This window comes from Lynx canadensis, chromosome A2 (assembly GCF_007474595.2).
Source record: "Lynx canadensis isolate LIC74 chromosome A2, mLynCan4.pri.v2, whole genome shotgun sequence".
NCBI lineage: Eukaryota > Metazoa > Chordata > Mammalia > Carnivora > Felidae > Lynx > Lynx canadensis.
In genome coordinates, this window is record NC_044304.2 from 101,054,664 (window position 1) to 101,080,964 (window position 26,301).

At 37.4% G+C, this 26,301-nt stretch overlaps 1 protein-coding gene across 1 annotated transcript in view; it reads left to right on the forward strand.

The window, feature by feature from the left end:
* Window positions 1–26,301, forward strand: part of GLCCI1 (glucocorticoid induced 1) — a 148,513-nt gene that overhangs the window by 42,276 nt on the left and 79,936 nt on the right. The window contains exon 2 of the mRNA XM_032592498.2: window positions 682–1,802. Within this exon, the coding sequence (XP_032448389.1) occupies window positions 682–1,802 (1,121 nt within the window). The remainder of the gene's footprint in view (window positions 1–681; window positions 1,803–26,301) is intronic.

The window sequence follows — 26,301 nt, forward strand, 5'->3', positions numbered from 1 at the left end:
TACCACAGTGGATTGTTACAGCGAGTCTGGCATTTATTTCTCCCAAGAGGCCATCTGCTTCTGGGGAAGGGCAACAGGGTGCCCTCCATTAATATATCTAACTGATGGTGTAATGATGCACAATTCCTGGTTAACCCTTGCAATTCACAGTTATTGTCTTGGAACATAAGATGGTATTCTCCTTTCACTGCGTAACTACAAATGTTAGGATAGACTTTTATAAAAGTATTGGCCTACTCTTGAATCCTTCTAGACTTTGCTTTTGATGCCCTTAAGTTCTTTTAACTAGTCTACTAGCCACAAAAGCTCCGATTACTAAAGTTAGAGGGGAAGGGATATTCTTCTGGTTCCAACTTCTAAAACGTCCCGCCAGAACAGGTGTACTTGCAAAGTAAAATTAGCCTTAAGGGTCCTCTGTCTCAGGTTGTACAACTGGCCCAGGAGGGTGGAGCCCTCGCGCCCTGTTTACCGGCGTGTGTGTGTATCTGTGGGTGTCGCGGCACGCGCAAGGACACACACGGACCCACTTTCTTAGGTCAGCCCAGTCAAACCCTCCGTCTTATCCCAAGGGCTGTCAACTCTCACGCCTCTTTCTGCGCCCTCAGCCAGCGCGCCCCCCTTCACTCTTCCACTCCCTCACGCCCCGCCTCCAAAGTAGGACGTCCCACTCTAACTGGCAAGTGCTCCTCTCACTCCTACTCTGCAACCAATCACTCGAGTTCTGGTGGAGAGCGGCAGAGCCAATGGAAATGCTCGTTGCGGCAGCTGCCGGGTCCAAGCGCCGGTAGGCGGTGCCGGGGGCGGGGTGCGGGTGGGGAATCAGTTGCCATTTGGAGTGAGGAGCAGGCGGAGGCGGCGGCGGCGTTTGCGGTGGCGCGGAATCCGCGGAGAGCCAGACACCTCGAGGCCCTTTCCTCCTGCCCAGATCACCAGAAACAGGGGTCCGGGCCCTCCCTGCAGTTGCCAGGCGATCCCGCGCGTGCAGCCCTGCGAGGCAGCGAGCGGCCCCCGAGGCTGCGTGATCCGGACTGTTGCCCCTCTCCCCTGTCAGCGCGATGCCCGGGGCGGCGGCGGCTCTGGGCTCCTCGCGGCCCCGGCCGTGACCGCCACACCGAGCCCGGCCCGGCGGTTGGGGCCGTTGGGCGTTTGTTTTCCCAGCCTTCCCCTCCCCCCTCGCCGAGGCCGCGGGGGTGCGCGTTGGGAAGGGGGAGCCAAGAGACTCCTCCTCCTCCCCGATACCCCCGCCCCTCCCCCTTACACACTCGCACGCACTATCGCGCCGGCTCCCACACGCTCGCGCGCCGCCTGCTCCGCGCCTCGGTGTCGGCCGGCGTCGTCCCGGGCCCGCGGAGCCACCATGTCCACTGCCTCCTCCTCCAGTTCCTCTCAGACCCCTCATCCCCCTCCGCAGAGGATGCGGCGCAGCGCCGCGGGCTCCCCGCCCGCCGCCCCCTCCGCCGGTAGCGGGAACGGAGCGGGCGGCGGCAGCGTGGGTTGCGCCCCGGCTGCGGGAGCCGGCCGGCTGCTGCAGCCCATCCGCGCCACGGTGCCCTACCAGCTCCTGCGGGGCAGCCAGCACAGTCCCACGCGCCCACCCGCCGCCGCCGCCGCCGCCTCGCTGGGTAACCTCCCGGGGCCCGGCGCGGCCCGCGGCCCCAGTCCGCCCAGCCCGACGCTGCAGCCGGCCGCGGCCCCGACCGAGCCGACGCCGCGGGCCAAGGGCCGCCCGAGACGGTCCCCCGAGAACCACCGGAGGAGCAACTCACCTGAGAGACGGAGCCCCGGCTCGCCCGTGTGCAGAGGTAGCGAGCCCAACCCTTCCGTCCTCCCGGGCTGCGTCTTCCCCGACGGTTCCCTCCGTGGAAACTTCAGCCTCTCCGGGCTTCTCTTTGCTAGTGCATTATCGAAGGTGTGAAAGTGGCTTTGGGAATCTCACCTCCCTGCGGTCGCTGCGGGGCTTGGAGGAGCGAACTGCAAAACAACTTTTATTTGACCCACATGCCGCCCCTCAGATTTTATCTTCCATCACTCGCCTGCATCGAAAGGTTTTTCAGTTTAAGAGCTGATTAGCTCACTCATGTGTTTGCTGTTGGTAGCGGGGAAGGAGGAGCTGGGCGAAACACTTAAAAATACACGCACACAAACTCTGGCAGCCGATAAGGTGGTGGTTGTAATCTACAAGCTCTTTGTGCTTTCCTACAAAGTTCCTAACGTGTCTGTGATTACTGGCATATATATTTTTTTTTCTTTTTTGGAAGGGTGGTGGCATTAGTTATGATGTAAGGATTATCTGTTGGATGTGTAGAGGAGACAGTTTTGGGTATGCAATTGAAGTGTATAGTGTTTTCTTCTTTTTTTTTTTTTTTTCCCGTCTCCCTTTTTTCTCTACTTAATATAGTCATATGCATCAGAGCAGTACTTCACTGGAAATAGTCAATGCCCAACTCAAGATTTTCATGGTAATTTTCTAAAGACCTGTTTGTGGAGTGTGCTCACTTTTTCCTTCCATTTTTAAGTACACTTAACAGTTCAGTTGAGCTGTTAAAGCATCTCAAGTTTCTTTTTTGTTAGGTGTCAAAGGTAGTGGTGAGCTAGTGGATGCTCTAGGCTTCCCTTAATGTTTTCTGTTTTGGTTTGGTTTTGTTTATGTCTGGGGACACAGTGCATGATCTAGTTGAGTCCTGGGGGAGAAAAGGAAGATTAGCCAAAACAGGGACTTAAAGCTCATAAGGGAGAGTGGAGTAGCTAATATAATTAGATACCAGGCTAGAGCTACAGATGCTGCTCCTGCTGCAGTATTGTGGAGACAACTGATCATACCGAGTGGAAAACTCTCTGCGTGGAAGGGAAACACTGTGGAGCTCGTACGGTTATGTGGTATGTGGAATTTTTTTTTAATGGAGTTTTTTTTTTTTTAAATGAATGTCTTAGACTTGGAGAAAGTGATTATGTTGTGATAGATTGCAGTTTTAGTGTTGTTGTTTTGTTTTTTTTTTTGTTTTTTGTTTTTTGTTTTTTTACATTTCTGGCCGGTAATTAGCATGTTGCTAAGGCACTTGTTTTCAGACCACTTGATGGTATGGCAGAGTAGGATGTAGTGCAGTGGTATGTGTACATGAGCACCAAGAAATATCTCCTGTAATCTGTATGCACCAGGAGGAATTTGCTCCCCCACTCCTCCCCCAGGTCAAGCCAGCTGCTGCAGAAACTGACATCCTCCAGCAAATCCTGAATGAATGAATGAAAACAACGTGATCGCCCTAATAATGACCACAACTGAACACACATCTTTGGCTGTATTTTATAGAAAAGGCCACCATTTTCTAACAGATTAATGCCATATGCAGCTCCCTTACACATTTTCTGGAGCTATATGAAATGAGTGGTAAAAGAACGAATAGAAGGCAGCAGTTAGAGAAATTTTTGAGTGATTTAGCTTCAACAGTGCATAGATTGAGTTTTGGGATTTTCTTTTAGGGGCTAATGTAACAGCCATAAGATAACCATTTCAGACTGATTGTGTACAGAGGGTTTTGTGGGCAGAGTAAGAGTAGTTGCTGTAACAATATAATGGCTATGTAGTGCCTCCTCCCCTTTTGTTGATAAACACTAACATCTTACAACACATCATAGTACAACTTGTTTTTCTGCATCTTTCAAAAGTCTTAATTGCTTAAGAATTACATGGTCCCTAATAAAGTAGTTTTAATGAAATTTGTGATCAGGCTTAAACTATCCTCTTTGTTGTAGTGTGGTACATCCGAGTTTAATTCAGTTTTAATGTAATAATGATGAAAACACTTTTCTGAGTCTGGTTGTGCAGCAGACAGATTTGCATCACCAGAGAGCTTATATTGGGAAGAGAAGAGGCTTTTCTGCTGTTTTTAACACCAGGTGGTTTTGTCAGCTCCTTAGATTTAAGGGATTTTGAATGCAGGCTCTTCAGCCCTCAGTTCCCTGATTATATTACCTTTATGTTACTTCACATCCTGCCTTACCCCTCTCTACCCAAATTAAAACTGTGCAACTAATCTATTCTGTTTAGTTAGCCGTTTAAAATCCATACTATGAACAGTTGAACAATTTTTCAAACAGTATCTACTCAGTTTCTTTTGAATTCTGCGAGGTTCTGACTTCAGTGGATTTTAGCCTCTACAGGTCAAGGCTCCTGCTGCCGCCGCCGCTGCTGCTGCTGCTGCTGCTGCAGACACTGACATCACTATACTGCATGAATGAAAAACAACAACGTGCTCCATTTCTTGCTCTCCACCTCCTTCCTTTTTTGCACACTCCTCTGTGTGTGTGTGTGTGTGTGTGTGTATTTACGATGGTGTTATGCTGCATATGAAACTACATTTAAAAATGTTAAATTAAGTAGATGGTGGCTCAAGGGATATGTATTTAGTACAGAGGCATATTGTTTACAGAAAGCTTCAAGTGCTATGAGCATTTGGACTGGAGGTGACATAACTGAGCATTCGTGTTTTTTTTTTTTTTTTCCTGGACTGGTGGTGATAGAAGAAAATACAGAAGCTTCAAATACTTTTCTTTGTAATTGTTTTACCAAGAAGAAATTACGAAACAACATAATTTCTAAACATGTCAGATCATTATTATTTCCCTCTTAAACATTCTTAATATGCATATTTAGGGTTAGGCTATAATAATAAAGAAATGATACTCAGGTTATTTCATAAAGCTGAGGAAAAGCTGAATTCTGTAATTGGTGCAATCAGTTTTAATGTATTAATTTATAAAATTAAACGAGATGGCAATTTTCTTTATTTTTGTAGCACAGTTTTAGATAATTTGAAACGGTATCATAAGATACGTAAGTCTTTTAATAACCTTGCTCTATATAGAGGATATGGACTTTTACAAATTAAAACTATCTCGTTTATACATGTGAATCATATTTTTGTATTTTTTAAATTTCTATTGTATTTTTAAAACTTCAAGGTTTGTTATTTATATTCATTTCTCTACTTCTGCCATTTAGCAAAATGTCACCCTCCCCCTTGTTTGGTTCTGAAGGGTCTTGAAGTGGTGAATGACAAGCTGCTGAATGCATCCTCAGGCTCCCTGTGATGTGTTTGTAATAGATGTAAAATCATAAAGTATTATGCAAATAGTTATTTTTTTGTAATGGTAATACATAAAGTCTACCTTTGAGATAAATAGAACAACTCAAATGGGAATATAGCAGGATGTTAGTGTTAAAGTTAATCATCTGTAAGCTAAAATCATGAGTAATAACCAAAAGAAAATAAAGTTGCTTCTTTCTGAAACCTCAGAGCAAAACCTGTGGATTTAGAAACAGAACAAATACTCACAATTTTACTGTGCAAGATAAGATAGTAAGTAGCAATTGCAAATCCTTTTGTGTGTGTGTGTGTGTGTTTTTTAAGATTGAGCACTAGGATGAATTATAAATTCTAAAAGATATAAAAGGAGTTGCATTAGAGAACTCTGAATGGAGAATACTGCTTATTTTTAAGTGTACTAAATCTAGTTAAAAAAGCATGGAAGAGCTTGTAATTTATATGGCTCCTGTTATGGAGAATAGCATGCATTGATCCCTGATTTAACAGAACATTTATTTAGGCCTACTATGCTAACAGATTACAAACTCCAGAGTGAAATTTGATTAGAATTTTTTATGGTTATCTTGAGAGCTTTATTGTTTTATGCTAAGTTGTGATTACATTTTAAAAGAAAATACAAAGCCAGTTAGCATGTAATATTGAATGACTTCATACAATGTGTGTATGTCTTTGTGTTTTAATCAAATTAATTTGCTTTCAGTGTTTCAGTCTTTCATTAAATTTTCCTTTTTGAGTCTTTTTTTACACTATGCTCAGTTTGTGGAATGAAACATTTTAATTACTTTTTTCCCCTTTTTAGAGATGCTCAGACATTCTCTTTGTATAAAGTTACTTCTCAGGCTGATATTCTTAGAAATCAGGCCCTCCTCATGGCCCTCTCTTTTAAAATGAGTTTTCTTAGAGTGCTTAGAGGAACTTGTTTCAAAGTTTTCCTATACTTGAGTAAAAATAGTTAAAAGTGTCTTTGTTTTGTTTTTTCTAAAATGACAGGCTTCAAATACTGATTTTTGGGAAAGGTTTTAGGCCTTTGAGAACTTACACTAAGGATCGGCAGCATTAATGATTTAGTTTTTGCCATCGCTTATGGTGCATGAGATTTGCAGGTCAGGGAGTGAATAGCAAAATAGATAAGTGAATTTATGGAAGTTGTCTTAAACTACTGTCTTATATTCAAAGATGATATTCCTCTCCCTTAACTTACTCTTAGCATATTGAATATCATACACCTAAGTTTTATAAAAGTATCTTGGTCAGTTTAACTATGTAGCTTTGTGTGTGTATACTGAGTGTATATACACACTCATTTTATATCTTTAGTGTATACTGAGCTAAAAATTATTTCATTATTTACAGTACTTTTTATAGAAGGATATGTCATTCACTGCAGGATACATTTCTTCAAGGATTTAATGCAAATTAGGAGTTAGGCATTGGTAAATGGTGAAAGGTAATGGCATCCTTGTGGTTTTTATTGGTGATAATGCAGACTAAATGTGAATAAGAAAACAAGGAAATAATTGGGCTCTATGGCAATGAATAACAATGGAAATAAATGGCAATGTTCAATAAATGACTCATAAGAGAAGATTTTTTTTAAGTCTGAAATTTAAACAAGTTTCTAAAAACCTGTTTCATCAAAACTTTCGCGTGTAGCTAATATTCTGCCAAGTAGTACATACTAACGACCATGATAGTCTTAATTTTAGTTCATTCTTTTTTCCAGAGCTTGAGATTCCTGAACACCACCACCACCAAGATAGGCTTTTCCACAGCACCTGTGCCAGGCACTGTTGTCTTTTGCCTTAATATATAATTTTGTTATTAAATGATAAATTTCTGATGCTGTTTCTGTCCTTTATACTTTGTATTTTAACAAGAGGTTGAATTTGAGACTGATAGTCTCTTAATAGAATTTGCCAAAAGTGGAGGAAAGAGAGAACAGTACTCATTTATTAGTATGGAAAGCCTAAGGAACTGATGGAAGAGCCAGAAGTTACTTCCCTTTCTTTCTCTCTATCCCTTATTTGGACCCCATAAACTGACCGTGATCCAGCCCAACACCCAGCTAATTCTAAAAGAATAAGATTTGTGTTTATTCTGCAAAACAAATTGTAATAGGTTAGCAGTAATTCTGAAGAAAGTAAGGACTTTGCTTACATTATGAACAATTACAGAGAAAAATACTGTTCTAGTATTTAAATGTAGTAGGAACAACCATGACAGATACCTTTAAGCAGTGTTGTTTACTTCAAAAGAATGCTATTGAGGCAAATAACAGGAGGAGATAGGTTTAGGAATACCTCAGTAACTTCCCCTGTATTATTCTGTGCCTCTAGCTGTAGGTAGAAAGGAGGAAAGCATTTTAGTGCTTATTATATACTATGCAATGTATATGTTCATTTATCAAGAAAGTGGATTCGAAGTGCAAATCATCTGATTCCAGATACAGTGTTTATTCCACAAAACTATCTTGTTGCTCCTAACTCAAAAAGACTCTGATGTTGGTGATCACCCGTGATTTCTGAGCTAATAGAATTGCTAAAGAATAGGGTTTCTGTTTTTTCAACAGCACTGTTACACTGTGCCAGGATATGCTTTTACATTTTCAGAATATTTAAACATGTAGGATACAGGATGGTGAATGTAACCAGAATAGAATATATATGAATTGGTCATATTTCTTCATTTCTTCTTACAGAACAATGTAAGTGTATGTGAGAGAGAGAGAGAGAGTGCAAGTGAGAGAAATCCTTGCCGAGGACTCAAGGATATGAACTTGATTGTGTCTGGCCCTCTTCTCTAGAATCTGTGCTGTCCTTGAATCATAGCGGGAGGTACTTTTCTCAATGAATATTAAAAATTAATTACACATGGTGGTAAAGTAATGAATGCTTCAGGAATCAGTAAGCAGAGACTGGTCTCGATTGTCTCAGCAACTGGTGCTAGGTTAATTCAGTCCTCCCAAGAGCTAACAAGTTATCACTGCAATTTGTGGGTTTGCACTGTGGATGTTTGTAACTTAATGAAGTGCCACCATGGTGCACCTTAATGATGGCTCACCAAAAATAAGGATGAGTTAAAGAAACTAGTGAAACCTATTATTGTGTGGCAAGGTCAGTGTCCAAAATTTTCTTCCAAGCCATGAGAATTAAATATCTGAATATTTCATAAGCTGATACAGCTTGCTGCCTAGTGTCACTAAAGATCAAATACCTACCACCTACTGACAGTAATAACTCCTTATTTATCCAGTTAACCACAAAGAACTTTTGTGAGTAGTCCCATCGTTAATTTTAACTTTCATGTTACTAAAAAATTAAATATTTGATGAAGCATTTTCTAAAGACATTTTACAATTGTTTCCTTAAGCAGAATAAAGAAAACATAAATGAGCTCTTTGTGGCTTATTTATCTTTATTGATACTTATGTACCTAACAAAGTGATTACTACAAGTAGCATTAATATAAGATTGAGCATTGACTGACAACTAGAGTTGCCCTATAACTGATTCTATAAATTTGCTTTTGGGATTGTCTTTTTTCTGATGAAGGTGGAATGAAGCAATGTGTGGTTACATTATTCCTTGCTAGAATAACCTAGTTCTTTTCTCCAGCATTATCACATTTAAAGGTCAAATTATTTTCCAAATGGTACCATAAAGGAGTTTTAGAAACAAAAAGGTGTACTGGAAAGTAATTGGAGTTAAGAGACTTGGGTTGTATTTCCAGTTTTAACATTTGACTTATAGCAAGTCACTAATTCTTGGCGTCTTAGTTTCTCTATCTTTAAAATGAGAAGTGGGATTTTTAGAGTTTTGGTTAGAGAAAAAAATTCTGAGAGGAAAAGTAAGTTTATTAAACTAGATAATTCCTTTTTTTAATATTTCCCCCTAGCTTTGTTGAGGTATAATTGACAAATAAAAATTGTATATATTTGAGGTGTACAGTGTGATGATTTGATATATGTATATACTGTGAAATGATTACCACAGTCAAGCTAATTAAAACATCCATTGCTTCACATAGTTACTGCCTTTGTTTGGTGTGTGATAAGAACATTTAAGATCTACTCCTGGCCAATTTCAAATATACGGTACAGTATTATTAACTAGAGTCACCATGCTCTACATTATTCATCATCATTCTCCCAGAACTTGGTCATCTTACAGTTAAAAGTTTGTACCCTTTGACCTACATCTACCCATTTCTCTCACCTGCAAGCCCTTGGAAACTACCACTGTACTCTCTGCTTCTATAAATGTGACTTTTTTAGTTTCTCGATGTAAGTGAGATCATACAGTATTTGTTTTTCTGTGTCTGGCTTATTTAGTACAGTGTTCTCCAAGTTCATCTATGTTGTCAATGGTAGGATTTCCATCTTTTTTATTTTTTTTAAGGCTGTATAATATTCGTGATTGTGTGTGAGTCAGTGAGTGAATGAGTCATACTTTTTTTTATCCATTCCTCTGTCATTGGACATTTATGTTATTTCCATATCTTGGCTATTGTGAGTAATGGAATGAATGTGGGAGGGCAGATAGCTGTTTAAGATACTGATTTCATTTCTTTGGATGTATATACCTAGAAGTGGGATTGCTGGATTGTATGATAGTTCTATTTTTAATTTGCTGAGGAACCTCTGTACTGTTTCCTATTCTCACCAATTTCCATTCCCATCAATAGTATGTGTTACCTTCTCTTCACATCTTTGCCAGTGCTTTTTATCTGTTGTCTTTTGATAATAGCCATTTGAGCAGGTGTGAGGTCGTATCTCATTATGGTTTTAATTTGCATTTCCCTGATGATTAGTTATGTTGAGCACTTTTTCATGTACCTGTTGGTCATTTTTATGTCTGTGGAAAAATGTTCAACTCATTTGCCCATTTTTTAATAGGGTTGATTTCTTTTTGCTATTGTATGACTTCTTTATATATTTTAGATAGTAACCCTTTGTCAAATGGGTAATTTACGGGTATTGTCTCCCATTCCATAGCTTGTCTTTTAATTTGTTGATTGTTTTCTTTGCTGTACAGAAGCTTTTTAATTTGATATAGTACCACTTGTTTTTGTTGCTTGTGATTTTGATGTCATATCCAAAATGTCAGTTGCCAAGACCAATGTCAAGGAGATTTTCCATTATATTTTCTCCTAGGAGTTTTATAGCTTTGGACCTTATTTTTAAGTCTTTAATCCATTTGAGTTAATTTTGTATATCGTGTAAGAAAGTGGTCCAGTTTTATCCTTCCTCATGTGGATATCGATTTTTCTAACACCATTTATTGAAGAGCTTATCCTTTTACCATTGTGTGTACTTGGCACCCTTGTGAAAGATTAGTTGACCATGTATCTGTGAGTTTATATTTGGGCTCTCTGTTCTGTTCCTTTGGTCTGTGTGTCTATCTTTATGCTAGTACCATATTTTCATTATGATAGTATAGACTAGATAATTCTTAATATGATCATTTATTGAGCCTTTATGTCAGCCACTAGCCTTCACTGGAACCTAGTGTAGAGTACTTTTATAACCTCTCTTCACAGATGAGTAAATGACATCTTGAGAAGTTGAGTAATTTGCCCACCGTCAGACAGCATACACATAGGGCCGGAGGGCCCATATAACTCTCTATTAAGCCCCGACTTCAGGTTAGCTGAGACTTGCTTTTGGAACCCAGTTCATTATGGGACAGGAAAGCATGCACAATGGGTTATCCCATTGCTTACACTTAAGTCATAGAAAGGTCAAAAATAGCATTGGAGGGTTGGGTGAAGAGAAAGCTAAATGGGACTGGACTCTAGGGTCCACAGAACTTAGAATAGTTGCAAGTATTCCCAATGATTCAGGCCTCAGGTATGCATATAAGGATATCCTAGCATTTCAAAACTTTATGCCATCAGTAAGCCTTTCCTTTGGTCCTCAAAGGTTCTACCACTTTGTTAAAGAAGAATTTAATTTTTTAAAACTGCTTTTCGTGTGAAATCTCAAAGTCGGGATAGAATAAGGTCTTTTGTATTTTCTTATTTGACAGTTTAAACTTTACATTTCTAATAAAGCATCATAAGGCTCCATTCATCTCTAACATGATTTTTGACTCTTGCGATCCTTTGATATTTTAGCAGCATTCGAAAGAGCACCTTTTTATATATCACTGTGATGGCATAGCAACAAGGTACACTCTTTTCTCAACTTAGAAAAGTTTGGGCTCTTTCACTTTTTCTAGGTTTGCTGGTGTGATGTAGAAAAGATATTCTGAGCTTCATTTTAATAATTCCATGGTGTTTTGGCATTTTTTTCAATGTCAGTTGTGCTTACTGTAAGCTCTCTTTAATAGTCAGTGTGGAACATGAGCCCTTTCATAAGTAACATTAGAAAGGGTATTGTTAGGATATTTAAAGTGTTGTGTAGGGGCGCCTGGGTGGCTCAGTCAAGTTCAGTGCTGGACTTTGCCTCAGGTTGTGATCTCATGGTTCCTAAGAAGAGCCCCACATTGGGCTCTGTGCTGACAGCTCGGAGCCTGAAGCCTGTTTCAGAATCTGTGTCCCCCTCTCTCTTTGCCTTGCCTGCCTGCCTGCCTCTCTCTCTCTCTCTCTCTCTCTCTCTCTCTGTCAAAAATTAATAAACATTCCCCCGAAAATTTTAAAAAACGTGTTGTATAGAGTCTGATGGATGAAGTTTCTCATGACATTTCTTCTGTAATTAAATTTTCAAGTTAAATACATCAATTTATGAGTTGAGTTAGTGAAGTAATATTTCTTTATTAGAAGGTAATAAAAACCGGGAGGGCTCAATTACTCAGGGTTACATCAGGTCTAGCTATAAAAAACAGCTATTCTCATGTACACCTGTGAAGTGATGATCTTTCCATGAAGGTACAAAAAAATCATAGTAAAATATAGGTGTGTTTATATCTGAGCTGGTAGTCTATAAACAAAATATGTTTACAGTATCTTTGAGAGTTCTGTGACAATGTCATTGTCTTTTTTCTAAAGTATTTTTGGAGGAAATCTGATCTATAGCTGTGAAAAGAAGAACAACTGTAAGTTAGGTTATTTAATGTAAGTGTCTAGCATCTACTAAACAGAGGTTAGCAAATATTGCTAAATACATATCCATTAGTATTGTAAAAGTAAGGAGTTGGACTGTGCTCAGAGATAAGGTTTTTTGAAAAAAACTACAATATTCTGCAATATTTTGATCAGATAGCTTAAAAAACATATTAAAATCCTATTCTTTACATGCCAGAGTGACCCATTATTTAAAAACAAAACAAAACAAAACCTTAGTCACTTGAATTTGCTTACTTTTTGGCTTTTTGGTTAACATGGCCAAAGATTAGTATAGCTGTGATGTAATTTCTGTTGTAACTGTTCATTCATTCAAGAAATGTTTGTTTCAGTTATTGACTAGTTGTTGGCAATATGGTGATGAGTAAAATGAATAGATTCTCTCCTTCTTTTGCACAATAGATATTTGTTGAATCCCTCCTATATCTGAGGAACTTAGTTTGACCCTTACAGAATACATAGTCTAGGTGCAGTTGATGCTCTCACGAGATTCATACTTATCAAAGTCCATTTATTTAAAATCTGGCAAGAATTTGACCCACTGTTTTCTCTGAGCTTTGGGCATCACATAAGAATTATCATGTTCCTTTGCTTGCTTACCTAAGTTAAGGTGAGCTTTTTGGTATTTGTTGAATACCAAATATTCTAGTTATGTGTTTTTCTTTCATTAGATGAAGCCTAGGAGAGCTTCATTCAGTGGCTTCCATAATATATCTAGGTCGAAGTTCTTTTCCTGTCTGACCTAGGATGATGTTATTGACACTTTCTGTGCACACACACAGATACCCTCTTGGTATTCTGAACTTTATTACTGGATGTGGCTTCTCATGTCAAAATGTAATAGTGTGTAGTAATAATGTATAGTGATACCTGGACTTGGTGTCACATGAGACTATTGAGATGAGTGCAACTTGGTTTTGGCTAAATATTTGCTATTATGAAGCTAAAATAGTATAGAAAATAAGCTTTTCATATGTTGCATTACCATTACTTGATATCTTTGTTGAGTACACAATGACATTTATTTTTACTATACTCACAATGTAGTTTTCAATTTTTACCTATTCATAGTTTTTACCTTAAAGGATTATTAAGATTAAAGTCTTTAGTATTACTAGTTGGTTTATGTTCATCTTTAAGACAAGTGTCCTGTTCTACTTTGTACTAAGCCATGTGATCAAAAAATAACATCTTTATACAGATAGTCCCATTTAATGGAATAAGTATTACATTTAATCTCATGGTAAAATAGAGGTTAGAGGAAGTGCATATTCTGGGTTGGGTTTTTTTTTTTTTTTTTTTAATGTTGCCTATGGGACACTGAAGAAACAGTTATAATCTTGGAATATAACCATGTAATAAACCATGTAAAATTGCATATGGGAGTTCTAGGAAATAGGAAGGCATAGGAAAAATAATGAAATAAATTATTGTTAATAATTGCTGTGTCATTTAAAAATATTATTCTGTTCTTGAATTAAGTGCTTCAAAATGTAAAAGAAAGTAAATAGTATGGTAGCCGAATATTTGGTTAGATTCACTGTTTTATTCCCATTGTTAATATAGCAATTCTCAAGGCTTTATTTTTTTTTTAATTTTTTTTAACGTTTATTTTATTTTTGAGACAGAGAGAGACAGAGCATGAACGGGGGAGGGGCAGAGAGAGAGGGAGACACAGAATCGGAAGCAGGCTCCAGGCTCTGAGCCATCAGCCCAGAGCCCGACGCGGGGCTCGAACTCATGGACCGTGAGATCGTGACCTGAGCTGAAGTCGGACGCTTAACTGACTGAGCCACCCAGGCGCCCCATAATTCTCAAGGCTTTAACAGTTTATATATGATTTTTCATCTGTCTTAACTCACCTTAATGTTTCTGTAATTTTGGTGGATGCTCGTGCTTCACCAAATAGCACCTTGTCCTTTATAGTGTTCCAGCATCCACCATGGTGTCTGGTGCCTAGAAGGCCCTGCAGCAAACACTTGTTAAATCTTTACATAGGACTTATAAGAGATTTGTTTTAGCTATATAAATAGCTGGGTTCAAATCACTGAACAGTGATTATTACTATGACATGCAGTCTTATAAATATCCGACAAAGATGAAAATTAATAGATTACACTTGTGTTGCCATTTTCTAAAATGCCGAAATGTTTAGGTAACTGATGGTTTTTATCTTCATTTAGGACCTATCATTCAGTGGTAGTATATCAGGTTGGAAAAGCACTGATTTATTAAATCTTGATATGAAATTGGAGCTGGGTGCTCTTGCTGGTAGAAATCGGTGGGACAGGGATGAGTGATGTCAGGACAGTCCATATTTTCAAAGATGCAAGATACACTTCTACGAAGTGAGTTTCTAAGTTACATTTAGAGTTCTTTTAAGTGAATTTTGGCCTATTTAGTCTCCATGGAATCAGCTTTTAAAGCTGTTAGAGAAATTTAAGTCATCATGTCCCAAATTTGATGGGCTTTTTCAATTAAAATTCCAAATGTTTTTATAGTTTTTTCATAAAGATCATGGTTATCCTAAGTTCCAAGTAAGGAGAATGTCAATTACATATGAGTTTGTGCTTCATTGTAATGTAAAAAAAAAAAAATTTTGTAATGTAAACAATTTTGAACTGTAGAGCAGATTTGGGGGTGGTTATTTGCTTTAGAGAATGTCTAGCTTATGTGCAAGTAAAATTATTCAACTTACCAAAGTGTTATTTACACAAACTTTTTAGGAAGTCAGTTACACAAGGTTGAGGTTCATCTGAGGTTGTAAAAACATATTACTGAATAGTGTAATTTCTCATTGCTGCATAAAATGTTCTACTGACATTTAGCAGAATTAACTAATATCCTAAGAAGTTGTCATAATTGAGCATGAATACATATTTTCCATTCCTTTTCTAGTCTGAATTTAAAGATTCTAAGAAATTTGGTATTCAACTAACCCCTAAAAGGGAAGGAACTCATATGTACTAATGATTTTATTTCTCACATTTCTCTGTGGAAAGATATGCTTTTTATTTTTTTTATTTTTATTTTTTATTTCAGGAATAGAATTTAGTGATTCTTCACTTACATATAACACCCAATGCTTATCCCAATAAGTGTCCTCCATAATGCCCTTTGACCATTTAGCCCATTCCCCCACACAACACCGCTCCAGTAACCCTCAGTTTGTTCTCCGCATTTAAGAGTCTCTCACAGTTTGTCTACCTCTCTCTTTTTATCTTATTTTCATTTCCCTTGCCCTATGTTTATCTGTTTTGTTTCTTAAATTCCACATGTAAGTGAAGTTATATGATATTTGTCTTTCTCTGACTCACTTATTTCGCTTAGCATAATACATTCTGGTTCCATCCACATTGTCACAAATGGCAAGATTTCATTCTTTTTTGATCACCAATATTCCATTGTGTGTATATGTGTGTGTATATGTATATATATACACACACATATACATATACATACACATGCCACATACACAGACACACACATATACATACACACACCTATATATACACACCACATCTTTATGCATTCATCAGTCAATGGATATTTGGGCTCTTTCCATACTCAGGCTATTGTCAATAGCACTGCTATAAACATTGGGGTGCATGTGCCGCTTTGAAACAGCACTTCTGTATCCTTTGGATAAATATCTAGTAGGGCAATTTCTGGGTCGTAGGGTAGTTCAATTTTTAATTTTTTGAGAGACCTCCGTACTGTTTTCCAGAGGGGCTGCACCAGTTTGCATTCCCACCAGCAGTGCAAAAGGGTTCCTCTTTCTCTATCCTTGCTAACATCTGTCATTGACTGAGTTGTTAATTTTAGCCATTCTGACAGGTGTGAGGTGGTATCTCATTGTGGTTTTGATTTATATTTCCCTGATGATGAGTGATGTTGAGCACTTTTTCATGTGTCTGTTAGCCATCTCTGGATGTCTTCTTTGGAAAAGTGTCTATTCATGTCTTTTGACTCACTTCTTCACTGGATTATTTGTGGTTTTTTTCTTGAGTGTTGATGTTAATAAATTGAAAGATATGCTTTTAAATTAGATAAGTATTACAAAGCTTTTTCTGAAATATTTTGTCCTTATAAAAGGAAGTTACTGGTTCAGTTGTAATTTCCTAGCAAACTGTTTCCAACCAGCTTCATGGAGGAAATATTTCTTCCTGCATGAAAAACTTTAACAAAACCTTCTACCATTATTAATGTCAGGAGGACAATAAGTAAGCAATAAGTAAGCACAATTAGACTAGAAATATGATTAGTGCTGTGGATTATGATTTTATTTATAATTGTGTATTACTACAGGATGATTTTAGCTTAAAGTTTCTTTATCTACTTAAGGACTAGGAAATTAATTGGCCAACTAATATGTTCATTCATAAGGTCTATACCATGTGGATGTGGTGGTATGGGTATGTAAAAGAGAGAAGACTCTATAGTTCACATCCTTTTCTCAGCAACTACTGGGTAATCATTAGTTCCTGACACTTTCTCCATACAGAGATTCATGGTCATCTTTTCATAATACTTCAAGTAATTTCATTATACTGGGTGGTAGTGACACAGAAACTGTGCTTAGCTCACATAAGATGAAATCAGCAGATATCTAACCACATCTTCTTTGTGATTATGGGGAAGCTTACTGTTTATTATATTACAATTATATTTCCTTCCTGGAGGCATGTCTTGAATGCTGACCTCTTTGACTAAACTGTTTACTTCAGAATTATTTGGTATAAAATTAGTTTGTTGGGTTGGTTTGGAGATATAAATTGATGTCTAAATATAAATTTCCTTTTCTAAATCATCTAACACAATTTAGAATGCCAATTCAGTTGTATGCATTTTAATTTTATTAACAAATGTATGATAATTTTTTTCTGCTGAAGTTGGCTTTGTGATTTTTGAGTAGAAGATTATGTTGGTATTTAAATTCAAAGTTTTATGAGGGACTGAAAGGTGTAATTGCATTTCTGCAGACAGGAGAGGGTATTCTTCTTGGTGGTACCTGTGTACAGCAAATTAAAACAGACATTCTCCTTACATTCTGTAAGTTGACATACCAAATATTTTAAATATCACTGTAACTGTCTGTGGATGTTTTGCTTATGCTCTTTACCTTCTTGCTGATCTTTTGACCATCTGTATGAAAAGTTTTAAAGGGCATTCAACCTATGTTTCACAGGGTAGAATATATCATATTTTCTAAGTTAACAGCTTCGAAAAAGTGGCCTATTTTTCCGTGTACTGAGACAAAAAACAATAATTTATTAATAAATTATAAATGAATTTGATTTAATTCCAGATTTGGGTAGTGTACTCTAATTATCAATGTGTAATAAGATGTGATTAGGAGTATAATTATCAAGGTAAAGAGTATCAAATGATTTAGTTCTGTACCAACTTAGAGACTTGGTACAGAATGGAGTTGAATGGTTTCTTTTATTTGCTTACTGGCACTATGGAACACAACCTTAAGACTTTCAGACCTAGGGCATCATTGGATTGAATTCTAACTTCCTGTCGGCATAATCATTGACTTCTTCCTCCCTCATTTCTCCCATCCTGCTCATCACTGTATCTTGTCCCATCTCCTCTGAATTGTGTCCTGAATCTGGTGGCTTCTTTGCATTCTTTATCCTTTCCATTTCTTAATTATTGTTGCTCATACAGTTGTGGTTTCCCCCTGCTAAAGTGTCCCATCTATAATTTAGCCATCATACTACTATAAGCACATTCTTTCTTTAAAAAAAAAAAAAAAATCCTGTCCTTAGCTTGACATAAAGGACTTACCTCGGCACCCTCGGCACCCTCTGGTACCTCGTGTTCTTTGCAAACTGAACTCACTTTTTCATTGAAAATGCTGTTATCCTTACATAGCTCCATACTTTGAATACATGTTCCTTGTAAGGTAAGATAGATGACCTTAAATTAGTTTAAGTTAGATTATCCTGTCTGTGGTAACAATTTATGATAATAATTAGTGAGATTCTAAAATGTGATCTCAGCTATCTACAAGGATAATTGTAGATGCTAGTGTTACCAGCCTTACTGCATCTCAGAGCATAAAGAAAGGTGGTCCACCAGCTGTTACTACTAGAACTACTTCGAAAATTCACCTTGGAAGGCCTACTCTCCACATCTGATTCAACACATTGGCAAGTGGGGTTCATCGTTATCAGTACTTCTGTCAATATGCAAGAGATACTGTGTCAAGTTTGATTGTGTGATCTTGGTGGAATGTTTATTTATATAATTTGCTATGTATTCTCACTAATGATTCCATAACTACTCTTTGATTACAATTTTAAAAGATCATATTCAAAAGAAGTTCAGGGATGTTTTCAGCAATGGTTGTTTCAGTGACTAAAAATAAGTACATGGTCTCCCAGCATGCTTGGCAGGCCAAGAATTGTATTTGTTAAACATGTTTTTTGAATATACACTGTATGAAGAGTTTTGTATTGAATGAACCTATTTTAATGACCTGTTTGTGAAATATCTGAGCATAGAAATTACAATCTTTTATATAAATGTGGAAAATAGGATGACAGTAGGACCTGAATTCGAGTTACTTTTGTCACTGTCTTGTACTTTATTCACAATGATTTTAGATGAGCCTCACGTACAGAATATTAAAAAGAGATATGGAGCTGTCCTATTTGAGGCTCTTCTAAAAAGTCTTCAGTAAAGAGGTCTGCGATAAATACCAGGTGATTTCTAGTTTTTTAATATTTATTTCATAAAGACTAGGAGAGGATGGGCAAATGATATCCACAAGTTCAACAAATGTTTCTTGAGTAGTTGTGCTAGGTGTTAGAGAAACAGGGAAAAAAAAAAAAAAAAAGAGTGAGAGACCAAAACCTTTGGGTGGGAAGGAGTCAACCTCTGGTAGATCAGTCCTATGCTGCAAAAGTAAAATAGCTAAAAGATAGGAAAGAGAGAAAGATAAGTGAGGGATTTGACATCTGCATGAAAAATAAGTTAACTGCATTATTCATAATTTTTAAACCTGTATTGTTCAGTACTTGTTCTATCTTAAAACTACATAGGAAGAATTTAAAAAATTCTAACCAGAAGTAAAGAGGGAAAGAATGGAGAGAAAGGGGAAATGTAAATCCAGTTCACCCAGCTTTTTTGTGGTGTGGTTTGGTTTTCCCCCAAATTGAGATGAGTCTTTCCAGTATATGTAGAGATGTTGTTAGTGTTTTTATTCTAAATGCCTCAGCTATTCTAGGTATTGTTAAGTGATTCAACCTGTATCCAAAACTGTAGCCTGATATTGGTTCACATAGTTGTTGGGCGCTCAGGTTGAACATTGTTCTTTCATCGTTTAAGGAGGGGAAAATTAATTCAGATCTAATATAAACTCTGGAACTTTATGACTTTATTCCATTTATAGGTCCTGGTCAGTGCCATTTTGACTGAAGTACAGTTCAATCAATAGACTATTTTTGACTAAGATTATAATGGGCAGTTCTATGGCTATTTTAGAGGAATAAAATATGCTATTTTAAAATATTTTATGACACTTTTCCTGTGCACTTAGTCATGCCACTAGTAGTTTTATTTTATTTTTTTCTTAAGTTGCTCTCAGTCCTTGGCAGCATTTCCTGGCAACCTTTAATGCACAATATTTGTAGAATTGTTGAGGTGGAAGGTGTTCTGTGTATGCAAACACAGAACTGGCTTTTACCATGTTCTTTTTTACTCCATAGCCTCTACAAAGGTGTCATTTGTATAAGGCATTTTCCTTCAGGATGTTTCCTGCAGCTTTTGGCCATTTCCAGCTTTAATGAAGCATCCAATTTTGGATAAACTACTGCTTCACAGCTACGTATTTGATTCTTTGGTGTCAATATTTAGGAAAGTAAATGCTAGAATAAACATCTGTGTTTCCCTATTTCTGAAGTCTTCATTCTGTTGAGCCTATTGGTTCTGGGTTTATAGAGAAGTGTAGTTAGTTGTGTATTTCTTAGTCCATTGCTGGATCTGGGGACACAATCGGGGAAAATACAGCTTGCAGGCTAAATTTAATTTATTAGATTCTTTTTCATTAAGCAGGTCAGTGGTATCCAAATATATTCCAGTAGAGATTAACCATTTTTTGTTTCCCTGCCATCAGTAAATTTGCTTGATTGGCAGTCATATTTTGTTGCAATTAAGCAGTCAACTCTCTTTCTAGGCCTTTACTCCTAATTTCTGCATTTAACCATAGAGTTACCTACTTATTCTATTATTATGCTATTATGAGCTAACCTATAGTTATTATTACCTAAACAAAGTATTTATAGCTAAACTTAAGTGCTTAAGTCTTAACTTTGTTTATAGATTGTATGTACAAGTATCTTTGGATTTTGAATTCTTACAAATTTTCAGTGTAGATAGCATGAGAAGAAATATTTACTGATCTAGGAAACTGTGGTGCTCTCTGTGCCATATCAGTTCATTCTTCATTCACATAAGGGGTAAGAATGCTGATAATTTTTTTTTTCAGATTCTTTTTCAGAATCAGAGGAGCTACAGTTCCTACAGATTCCTACAGAATCAGAGGAGTCATACAGATTTCTAAAGATCTCATTTTATGTGATATGATCAGTGCTTTTTTAGTAGTGAATAAGAGCTTGACCTATAATGTTAGTGGTCATAATCAATGCTTTCTTGGCTTTTAAAATTATTTTAAGACTTTTTGTTTTTTATTGGCATACCCAGTAGATGGTGGAATGGTATGCAAAGAGCCTGGTTATTTGTGTCCCTTCTAGATTTAGCCCCTTGCAAGGAGAAAGTCCTCTTCTCCACGTGACTCTCTTCGAATCCCTCTGTCCGTTGCCCTGCCATTTCTCATGGTAAACTCCACCTTTTCCCATAAAAGGAACTCCTGTCCTTTGATCCCTTCCCGGTTCTTGCTGCAGGCTTCCATAAGATGCACTTGAAACTTTCCTCTGTGATTGCCAGCTCTGGTGGTGGGGGGGGGAGGGGGGCGGTGGGCAGAAATTCTGTTAATGCAGTGACTATGGATGCTCCATTCCAGCTATTTTCTCCTCTGGACTAGGCAGGAGTTCATCTCTTTACTAGGTTAAGTAGGAAGAAAGTGTACTCTCTAAGGCTAGCATTAATTTTTCTGAGTCAACACAATCAAAATACTAGAGAAATATCAAAAATTTTTAAATGTATTTATCTGGTTCTGGAGGGAATTTAATAACTCACATTTGGTTTGCAGCTATTCTGTAAATTTATAGTCTAAGACTCAAATGTGCTAAGAGAATGACTATGTGAATTTCAGATCTTTTTCTGGCCATTATTTCATGTAGTGATACAAGACTTGCCTTAGCAATATTGGGCAATCTGCTGCTCCTTTGTCCTTTCAAAGTTACTAACTGAATTCCTTGCACCTCCTAGCAGTTTTTATGTTAATTCCTTTGCCAGCTGTTCATTGTATGAAGCTTAGTCTCTGGTAGATTCTTCAGGAGAAACTCATGGGAATGATACTCCTTGAGTTCTCCATACTTTATGTAACAAGAATTCAGCTATAGTTTTTATCTGTGCCTTTAAAGGTCACTTTAGCTTTATTAAAATGTGTTTGATGTAGGCTGTTCTGGACAATTTTCTCTGGATATATGTATGTACTTTCAATATATAGTTTCAAGTTACCTTTCGTTTTAGAGTTTTTTTAGTATTTTTTGTTTTGTTGTTTTGGTCTCCTTCAAAGATTCCTGTTAAACATATGTTGGACCTCATCTTGCTTATGGTACATATTAATCATTTTCTCTTGATATCTTTTGATCTCTTCCTTTTTTTAAAAATTATAAAATGTGTTTTATGTTTCATGTAATTTCTGTTAAGGCATTGCCCATTGTATTTTTTGTAATTTAGTCTTCATTCCTGAAATAAGTTTTTCTTATGTTTCTAAGTCTTTCCTGAGTTTGGTCACTTTTCTTTTCATATCTTCCTTGCCCTCAAACACATCACTTATGAATTTTTCTAATCCTGAGGTTTTTCATTGCTTCTATCATTTAAAAAAGACTTTTAGCTTGTTTTGAGCTATTAGGTTGCAATTTTCATCCTACGTGGTCATGTGTTTCTTTCTTGCTTTCATTATCGTAGGTCATTATTTATTGTTTGTGCCCTATTTTCCCTCATAGTGTAATTGTGTGGGTTTGGGGTGCCTGAGTGGTTCAGTCAGTTAAGTGTCCGACTCTGAGCGTTTCGGCTCAGGTCGTGATCTCACAGTTTCATGGGTTCTAGTCCCTCATCGGGCTCTGTGCTGACAGTGTGGAGCCTGTTTGAGATTCTCTCTCTCTGCCCCTCCCCCACTCATGCTCTCTCTGTCTCTTTCAAAAATAACTTAAAAAATAATTATGTGGGATTTATTTGCTCTTCTCTTGCTCACATTTTAGGTGAAATGAATTTTACTGTGTTTTTAGAAGGGGGACATCATTCAGGTAGAGCTTTTCTAGCTTAAGAACTCTAGTATTCTCACTTCTTTTGTTTTTATAAAATGACTTAAAACCTCTTGCTTTTGTTATCATTCTCCTTGACTACCTTCCCCAACTTACCTGAACTTTCTGTTTGCTTTGCTTGTATTGTCCCTGCTGTGTTCAGTTTTTATTGGACTCCCAGTAATTTCTCTTCATTGTTGGACTCTGTATTGGAAGCAGTTTTGTTAAGTTTGAGACTAGCCATATAGTTCCACTACTTCAGACTTTATTCATTTGGTGTCCTCTTGCACTCCTGTAGAACCCCCTTCCAATTTTGGCTATTGTTCTCAGATTTGTCCTTTCCATTTACCCAATAGTGATTGGTTTTCTTTTGTTCTCAGGATTGTCAGAAGCCCACATACTTTCCTTCTGCTGCCTCTCAGACAGATGTTCAAAACATGATGGTCTTAATTTCTGAATCTTTGTCCCTATTCACTTAGATTTGAAGTTTTTGTGGGGCCGTTTTGTGACATTGTTATGTTGCAGGTGCTTTCCCTCGGTCTTTGGTTTGACTAGTTTCTTTGCTCTCTTGTCACAGGGAGTTGTAAAATCTTTCCCTACTTTTGCAGTTTTTTGATAAAATATTTCTTTTTTTTTTTAAGTTTCTTTATTTTGAGAGACAGAACACAAGTGGGGGTGGGACAGAGAGAGAGGGAGAGAGAGAATCCCAAACAGGCTCCACACTGTGAGCGTGGAGCCAGATGCAGGGCTCAAACTCAAGAACTGTGAGATCTAACCTGAGCTGAAACCAAGAGTCAGATACTAAACCGATTGAGCCACCCAGGTGCCCCTTGACAAAACTTTTATATGAAGAACTGTCTTGAATATTGACTTATTGCTCTACTTAATAGACACAAAATGCTACATATATTAGAAACCTGCCATAGTGCTAAAATAAAAAATAAGAGGTTAGTATTATGAAGTGAAACTGTACTCTGGAGGGTAACAGAGAGGGCATGTGTGTGTGTGAGAGAGAGAGAGAGAGGGGGAGGGAGAGAGAATTACTATATGTATGGACATATATTCCAAACAAAAACAGCTGAAAAAAATATTAGTATCCTTTTCTAGATGGGTGAATTTTTTTCTATTTTTTCCTCATTAAAAGGTAAATTTTGAGGAAAAATGCTATATATCACAATTTGGGTGAAGTTGTTTCCTACTTTAAAAATCAGTGAGTACATCAGTAAAACTGGTTGTCACACTGTAGTCAAGATACGACCCATTCTGTAGCCTTTTTGTTTTTCTTTTTTTTTTTCCACGTTATAAAATTTATTTTACTTTTTCTCTTTTTTTCCCCAAGTTTTTATTTAAATTCCAGGTAAACAATGTTGTATTAATTTCAGGTGTATAATTTACTGATTCATCACTTACAACACTCAGTGCTCATCCAAAAAAAAAAAAAAAAGGGCGGGGGGAAAGAGAGAGAGACAGAGAGACAGAGACAGAGACATATAGACAGATGGACAAACCAGGAAACAGACCCTTAACTAAGGAGAACAAAACTAAGGGTTTCTGGAGGGGGTGTGGGTGAGAGGGTGGGTTAAGCGGGTGATAGGTATTAAAGAGGGCACTTGTTTGTTTTTCTTTTTAAATTGGGATATAATAGTGAATCTACCTCATTCGGTTAAAAATTTTCCAAGTTCTACCAATGCTTTAACTGGAAGTTAGCTCTTTAAAACAAAATATTGTGGAATATTCTGTCTCCTGATTAGAGAATACTTGCTTTCTTTTCAATTACAATATTACTGTCATATTTGACCATCTTATTTTGGTTCTTTTATAGTTGCTAATACTTGGTGATTATTTCTTTAATGTCTCAGCCCGTTAGTCATAATGGATTTAGATGTTTGGAATCTCTGTGAACTGAATTCATTGGAAGTTCATAAAGCTTATGAACCTTCTACTAATTATGACTTCACCAAGGTTCTTTAAAGGACTATTATTTTGCTACCAGAAAAAAAAATGCATTAAAATTTTTTTAGCATCTTCTCTACCACATATGTAATTTCTTTGTAGATGTATTCCAAATGTCAAGAGCCCCATCTTACTTTGTTGCGTGTTCTTCCACTGCATGTCACCGGGCTTTATGGCTATCTTAGTGAAATTTTCTTTAAAACAAAAGATACAAAAAGATCTTCTCTTGGGCTTTCCTTGAAAACAAGCTTGAAGGCTTTCCTTATCTCATCTTAGGTGCCATTTCACACAAATTTGAGTGAGCTGTAACCCATAAGATCATTCCTAAATGGCTGCATGACTACATTTTTTTAAATTGTTTTCTTGACAAATCTCAGGTTACAGGCTGTGTCAGGCTTAGTTTGGTTAGAAGCATGTTTGTTTCTCTTGTCAACTTCTTGATTGGTTCCTTTCCAGATTTCTGCAGGGCTGCCATATGGTCATTTCTGCATGTTTTCTAGATTGCCTCTGTGGCAGGATTCCAGGTATGCTTGATTAGTGTTTCAGAATCTACTCACACTAAGAGGGCTTCAATTTTTGCCCTTTAGTTTGATTTCAGCTAGCATGTTCAGATCTAGTGTCCTTCCTGTCTCTTATCTGAATTTCATTTTATTTTGATGATTTTGTTTTGTATGGCCTATGTGTTTTTGTGTTCTTAGATGTCAAGGAAGAAAGACCTATAAAGGCCATTAGTAAAGTGCCTGGACTGTGTTGACTTTGGAAAACCGAATCTAGTAATAATTCTACTAGGTGACCAATATTAACGTACCTTAGATTGGCTAGAAAAGTATACCAGTCTCCCTTTGCATTTGTTAATTCTTGTTTATACACTTGAAAAAAAAAAACTTTGGCAATTTATTTTGGAAATCATTCTTTATACTTGTCAGGTAAGGAGACTCTTAATGTTGCTGGTGATGTTAAAGAAAAAATTGTGAGACTTGTTAAAGAAAGGTAAGACAAACTTTATTCAGGGAGACTGTCGTAATATGTGTAGGGACCACTGCAATGGAGTTTTGGAGTGAGGAAGAGAGATTGGGCTCAAACTCTGAATACAGCAAAGAATAGTGGGGATTTCTAGCCAAGGAGCAGGGTGAGTGTTAATGGATGGAAAATTACTAAGAAGGAAACACTGGGATAAGGGAGGATTCTGGCTAAACAGACATCACAGGGTTATTGTCGAAGGCAGTCTAGGGTGATCAGATATCACATGGGGGTGGTGGAGGATGAGGAACTTGATCAGATATCAAGAGTGATCAAATATTGAGGGTAGGGATTCTTGCTAAAATTGGACAGTGCAGAGACAAACATGGAAGCCCAAAAGTTAGGGCCTAGTTGAGAAGAGTTCAGAGGAGCCTGACTAAAGTTTGGCCAAGGAGAAAATCTTTGTCAGTGATAATAATTTAAAACTACGGCTCTCGAGGAAGAGCTCTCACTACAGAAATACTGAAGCAAATCCCTGATAACAAATAGGCCTTTAGCAAAATTATTTTTAACCTGAGTGAGCCAGTGGGGTGAATATTTCCAACCTGTATTTATTTATAGTTGTTCTTGATCTCCACTAGATTAGGAACTGTATCATTTCAAGTTGAAGTTGAAGAAAGGTAATTTAATGTCTTCAATCTTGGCTTAGTGAACTTGTTTTGATTTTCAGTGATGAAGATTGAAATTATAATATGAATGAATTAAGTTAGACGTTATGA